The sequence below is a fragment of the Hypomesus nipponensis genome, chromosome 2, assembly GCF_054491055.1.
Source record: "Hypomesus nipponensis isolate SF chromosome 2, ASM5449105v1, whole genome shotgun sequence".
NCBI lineage: Eukaryota > Metazoa > Chordata > Actinopteri > Osmeriformes > Osmeridae > Hypomesus > Hypomesus nipponensis.
Genome location: NC_140362.1, coordinates 3,259,852 through 3,266,238, shown reverse-complemented (window position 1 = coordinate 3,266,238; position 6,387 = coordinate 3,259,852). Strand labels below are relative to the sequence as shown.

Sequence of the window (6,387 nt, the reverse complement as noted above, 5' to 3'; positions counted from 1 at the left end):
CCATATTACTGCACATCGAATATTTCAAATTGAAAAAGACGGCAAAGATGTCCATCTGGCTGTTGCGTGGCAATGATGTATGTAGGAACTATACTTTGTAGTAGCGGAAGAATGACGGTTTATTATTAAACTATTTTGTTTCTAATTGTTTTTATTGATGAAACCAAATCAAATATTTGTAGTAACAGTTTTAGAAAAGCAATAAGCCCCGCGACTCCGCTTCGCGTCGTGCCTAACAACTCCCCTTACCTGTTCTAAAATCAGCGTAAACCACGGCCTCTTGGGGCTTATTGCTTAAATTAGTAGCGTCACACATATGTGATCGTTCGAAAGCGGGGCGCCACAGAGTACCGTCACACGTGTGATTCTGAACATTCCAACCGACTATTTTCCGACAGACAAAAACTATAACAAACGCTATAGTATGGCTTCAAAATGTACAATTAGGAGGTTAACAAGTAGGCCTAACACTAGCAGGTAATAGAATTGCTACAACTATTATGCTAGGTTGCTAGGCAACGGAAGCGAACTACAGCTAGCTAGCTTCCGTTTTGAAAAAATAACTCACTGGTGGAAGCGTCGGTAGGCTAATATTCTATAATATTCATAAGTCCATCCTTATGGGTGTGATCTTCAGAACGGCACCAACTGTGTCAAGACGACAGACAAAAAGGTTTTAAGTGTCATGATCTCTGTTACTAGAACAGTGTGCCATTGTTGTTGACCCTGTTGTGGTATTTGTGTGTGTGTAAGACAAAGGAAGAGTGGGTGAGACAGAGATAGTGTGTGTGTATCTGTGTATCCATGTATGTGTCGTTGGATAGATGAGTTGGTAACACGTTAAGTTCTTTGTTCTTGTCTTGAGTTGCTGAATATAGTTGGTGCTGACTGGCAGGCTGAGAAACAAGCACGTCTATGCCAACAGTAACTCTGGACAAAGGAACGCTTCCTGTTCCGATCAACAATACAATACAGTAGGAACTTCACTACAGTTCATTTCCCCGCCTAGTTGGGTGAGGTAGCACTACTTAAGAGAGACAGAAAGACAGGCATTCATGGTTACACAATACAGCTTACAAGAGGATTTGGAGGATTCATGAGTGCTGTCCAGAGCTGTATAGTCAGGGTGCTCTTGTTTTGGCAAATTCTGTTAGTCATCGTTTTCATCCACTGGTGCTGACAATGTAGTGCCCAAGTCAGAGTCCTTGACCCTTGCACTCTCAGCTTCTCGACTCTTGGTCCATCGCACTATTTCTGTCAAGGTTGCCAACTGTGATTCATCGCAGGAGAAGATGGGTGGGTGTGTGTCGGAGAGATGGAGAGAGAACATTCATGTTCACTATTCATGTGAAGCCCTGGAGACTGACTTTCTGCCATTGTTGTGGGTTGGTGGGAACATGCAGTATGATCATGTGTTGTTCTCTGACTCCCCTAGAGTGACTTGTGAAATGCCTGGTGCTGGCACCCCTCGAATCCACCATAGACCCTCTACTGGACCCCCTGCAGTTTGCCTACAGAGCCAACAGGTCTGTGGACGATGCAGTTAACATGGCCTTCCACTTCACCCTACAGCACCTGGACTCCCCAGCATCCTATGCCAGGATCCTGTTTGTGGACTTCAGCTCTGCCTTCAACACCATCCTACCCCGCCCTGCTTCAGGACAAGGTCTCCCAGCTGAACGTGCCTGATTCCACCTGCAGGTCACAGACTTCCTATCTGACAGGAAGCAGTGCGTTAAGCTGGGAACACAAGTCTCTGATTCCCTGTGTAACGGTGGGAACCCCAGGTTCCCCATCCAGCACCGGATCTCCCCAGGGCTGCGTCCTTTCTCCTCTGCTCTTCTCCCTGTACACCAACAGCTGCACCTCCAGTCATCCGTCCGTCAAACTCCTGAAGTTTGCGGACGACACCATCCTTATTGGGCTCATCTCTGGTGGAGACGAGTCTGATTATAGGTGGGAAGCGGACAACCTGGTGACCTGGGGCAGCCAGAACAACCTAGAGCTCAATGCTCTCAAGACAGTGGAGATGGTTGTGGACTTCAGGAAGAACACAGCCCCACTTACCCCCATCACCCTGTGTGACTCCCTAGTAAACACTGTGGAGTCCTTCCGCTTCCTGGGCACTATCTTCTCCCAGGACCTCAAGTGGGAACTGAACATCAGGTCCCTTACCAAGAAACCACAACAGAGGATGTACTTCCTGCGGCAGCTGAAGAAATTCAACCTGCCAAAGACAATGATGGTGCACTTCTACACAGCCATCATTGAGTCTATCCTCACCTCCTCCATCACCATCTGGTACGCTGCTGCCACTGCCAAGGACAAGAACAGGCTGCAGCGTATCATCAGCACTGCTGAGAAGGTGATTGGCTGCAATCTTCCTTCCCTCGAGGACCTGCACACCTCAAGGTCCCTGAGGCAAGCGAAGAAGATTGCGGCGGACTCCTCCCACCCTGGACACTCCCTGTTTCAGTCACTCCCCTCCGGCAGAAAGCTGCGGTCCATCAGAACCAAAACCTCACGCCACACAAACAGTTTCTTCCCTTCCACTGTTGGCCTCCTCAACAAGGCCAAGAGTTCACACTGACTTTAATGACTTCATGTCTTAAAGGTAATATGACATGCTGTTTTTGGATGCTTTTATATAGGCCTTAGTGGTCCCCTAATACTGTATCTGAAGTCTCTTTTCTGAAATTCAGCCATGGTGCAGAATTATAGCCACTACAAGTAGTCCCACAATCAGCTTTCCTCAGAACGCGCTGTTTCTGTGTCTGTAGCTTTAAATGCTAATGAGCAGGAGAGGGGCGGCAACATGCGCTAATGTTTACAACTGATGTATCGCAATGGCTCGTAGCCCCCGTTGCTGTAAGATGCCTCGAATTTAGCCATTCTCATCTGATCACCCTGGTTTGCAGAGGTGCACACTCAGACATTTCAATGTGGAGAAAGGCGGATATTGCGCACGCCATAACACCAACAGCAGAACGGTTATCCAAATAACAAAGAAGTGTACAACACTGGCGTTACAGCGTTTGTATTCACACACACACTTGATTCCATTTGCATTTATCTTTACGTTAGCAACAGTAACTCAGCTGTTGGCTGCAGAGCTAATGTTACAGCCACATTCTAAGGGTAGCAAGCTAGGTAACCATATACAGTAAAGCAACAAAATGATATAGCTTTAGTTAACTTACTTGTCCAAGGTTTGTAGCTTGACCAAGGAGATTTAGTAATGATCCAGAATTTGATTTCAGCAAGGCCAGCTTTGTGTTGGATCAAGTTGAGGAAACAGTAGTGGCTGAAATTTTTGGCGCAGACATGCAAAACTTTGGGAAGTTGTGTCGGCGCACCAGCAAAAATAAAATTGAGATATTGGTTGTGCAGAGGCTCGGATGAAGGAATTAATTAAAGACTTGTGCTTGCATTTGTACATCCAAGCACTGAGCAACTGTTGTGCTTCGTTTGTTTGCTCGCCATGATGTCTCTCCAGGAAAAAACGATATCGCACTTGCCATTGCACGGTGGTAGCTCAGTTTCTCATGGGTGGGCCAGATGATCTTGGCGGGCAAAGCAGAGAGAGGGGAGGTAACCTTTCTAGTATCTACGTCACTTGGAGGAGATTTTCAAACAGAGCGTTTGAGCCTTCATTTTGTCAAAGGCGGAGAAGAACACCCAGGGCTTTGTTTAGACCTATCGAAAATTCTAGCCACTGGGGGACCAAAGGCAGGCTAGGGGAACTCATATTAATGTTAAATAACCTCATAAAATGAAGTTTTCATGTCATGTCACCTTTAAAACTATTTGCATTTTGCACTACATTCAAGTCCTGTAACATTTGTATTTTATATTGTATTTTATATTGTAAAATGGCAACTTATATTTTATTGTATATTATATTGTACATTTAAATTTAAATGTATTACACTTAGTATTGCTAGTTTATGTATCCCAGTTAGACCACATATTTAAATTTAAGATTCACTTTCATGGTGAATAAATCCCTTTTTGATTCTGATTCTTTAACCAACCAATAATCTTGGTTGTAAACTTCTTGAATCATGATTTACTTCACAAGGAGATCTGCAGTGCAGTGTTTTGATATGCTGGCCCTGTGGCTGTTTTTACAGGAGCTGACATTTATCTTTTGTTCATATCAACTGTTAATACAATACTCTGTCCCTCTCTGTGTGTGTGTCTCTCTCTCTCTCTCTCTGCCTCTCTCTCTCTCTCCCTAGCATTAATGCCTCTCTCTAGGGTCACTGAGGGGCTGCAGTAATGAGTGTTGACTCTGCTGTGATGGCTGTCATAAAGGTGTGAAATTAGACGGAAAAAAAAGTTACTGAAGGTACCGAAGAACAGTCCACTTAAGCTTTCAGATACACACACATACGCACACACAGACACACACACAGACATTCACACACACACACACACACACACACACACATGTACAGCATGCATGTGTACAGACACACGTGCACATGCACACCCTCACCGTGGCCATCGCCCCTGTAAACAGTTAACCACCACTGTGCATGCATGAGAGAATCCAAAAGATGGGCTTACGTAACTCTGCACAGCTAATTATACACACACGCTTCGCTGGAGTGGCAGAGAGCCATCAGCTGGCTCCTCTTTGGAAAAGAGAGAGACCTGCAGTGTAGATGGGACGTTATTGTTGCTAAAATGGACCTTGATTGTCCTTTAATATAGTTTGTCCAGTGTTCAAACAGGATGTGAGAACAGTTTTGACAGTGTAAGAACTGTTCGGTTGGTCACACCTTGCTGACGGAGGTGAGAGACACCTGAGACACCCCTGGAGGTCAGATCCTGGGGAGAACCCTTCCATCATCTCCAACCTCTCCTCTATCCTCCAGCTCCTTCCATCATCTCCAACCTCTCCTCTATCCTCCAGCTCCTTCCATCACCTCCAACCTCTCCTCTATACTCCATCTCCTTTCTCCATCTCCACCCTCCATCCAGCATCTCCATCCTCTATTCTCCATCTACTGTCTCCATCTCCATCCTTCATCTCCACCTTCCATCCTTTATCTCCACTTTCCATCCTTTATCTCCACCATCTCCATCCTCCATCCTCCATCTCCATCCTCCATCCTCCACGTCCATCCTCCATCTCCATCCTCCACCTCCATCCTCCATCTCCATCCTCCATCCTCCATCCTCCATCCTCCATCCTCCATCCTCCATCTCCATCCTCCACCTCCATCCTCCATCTCCATCCTCCACCTCCATCCTCCATCCTCCATCCTCCATCTCCATCCTCCATCTCCATCCTCCATCCTCCATCCTCCATCTCCATCCTCCATCTCCATCCTCCATCTCCATCCTCCACCTCCATCCTCCATCTCCATCCTCCATCCTCCATCCTCCATCCTCCATCCTCCATCCTCCATCTCCATCCTCCACCTCCATCCTCCATCTCCATCCTCCACCTCCATCCTCCATCCTCCATCTCCATCCTCCATCCTCCATCCTCCATCCTCCATCCTCCATCCTCCATCTCCATCCTCCACCTCCATCTCCATCTCCATCCTCCACCTCCATCCTCCATCCTCCATCTCCATCCTCCATCCTCCACCTCCATCCTCTATCCTCCATCTCCATCCTCCATCCTCCACCTCCATCCTCCACCTCCATCCTCCATCCTCCACCTCCATCCTCCATCTCCATCCTCCATCTCCATCCTCCATCCTCCATCCTCCACCTCCATCCTCCACCTCCATCCTCCACCTCCATCCTCCACCCTCCACCTCCATCCTCCATCCTCCATCCTCCATCCTCCACCTCCATCCTCCACCTCCATCCTCCACCTCCATCCTCCACCTCCATCCTCCATCCTCCACCTCCATCCTCCATCTCCATCCTCCATCTCCATCCTCCATCCTCCATCCTCCACCTCCATCCTCCACCTCCATCCTCCACCTCCATCCTCCACCCTCCACCTCCATCCTCCATCCTCCATCCTCCATCCTCCACCTCCATCCTCCACCTCCATCCTCCACCTCCATCCTCCATCCTCCACCTCCATCCTCCATCCTGCTCCTGGGCTGTGAGCAGCCCCAGAAGAGCCTCATGTAGGGAGGAGATCAGCAGGTGTGACCTGCAGGATGAGGATCGTCTGCAAGGTGTTGACAGCTCCCTGGATTAGGGTTAGGGGATGGGGACAGAGAAAGGGGGAGTTGGGAGGATGGAAAGGAGAGGAGTCGGTCACAGTGACAGAAGGAAGGTGAGATTTGAGTGGCGAGAAAGAGAGAGGAAAATGTGATGAGGTTGGGGCGGTGTCAAAACGAGTCAAGGAGGAGAAGAACAGGAATGAAAAATGAAGAGAAAGATGGGAAATGGTTTTTTAAAGAGGTGCTG

At 47.8% G+C, this 6,387-nt stretch overlaps 1 protein-coding gene across 1 annotated transcript; it reads left to right on the top strand.

The window, feature by feature from the left end:
- Positions 1-233: 233 nt before the first annotated feature.
- LOC146300398 (uncharacterized) lies at positions 234-4,158 on the top strand. Its single transcript, XM_084669249.1, has 3 exons — positions 234-477; positions 866-1,296; positions 1,436-4,158. The coding sequence occupies exon 3, from the start codon at positions 1,538-1,540 to the stop codon at positions 2,588-2,590; it is 1,053 nt and encodes a 350-aa protein (XP_084525375.1). The 5' UTR covers positions 234-477; positions 866-1,296; positions 1,436-1,537; the 3' UTR covers positions 2,591-4,158.
- The last annotated feature ends 2,229 nt before the right edge of the window (positions 4,159-6,387 follow it).

What these genes read in the sequence shown, in the direction of transcription:
- LOC146300398 (XM_084669249.1), top strand. Translation starts at nt 1,538, where the DNA reads ATGCAGTTAACATGGCCTTCCACTTCACCCTACAGCACCTGGACTCCC.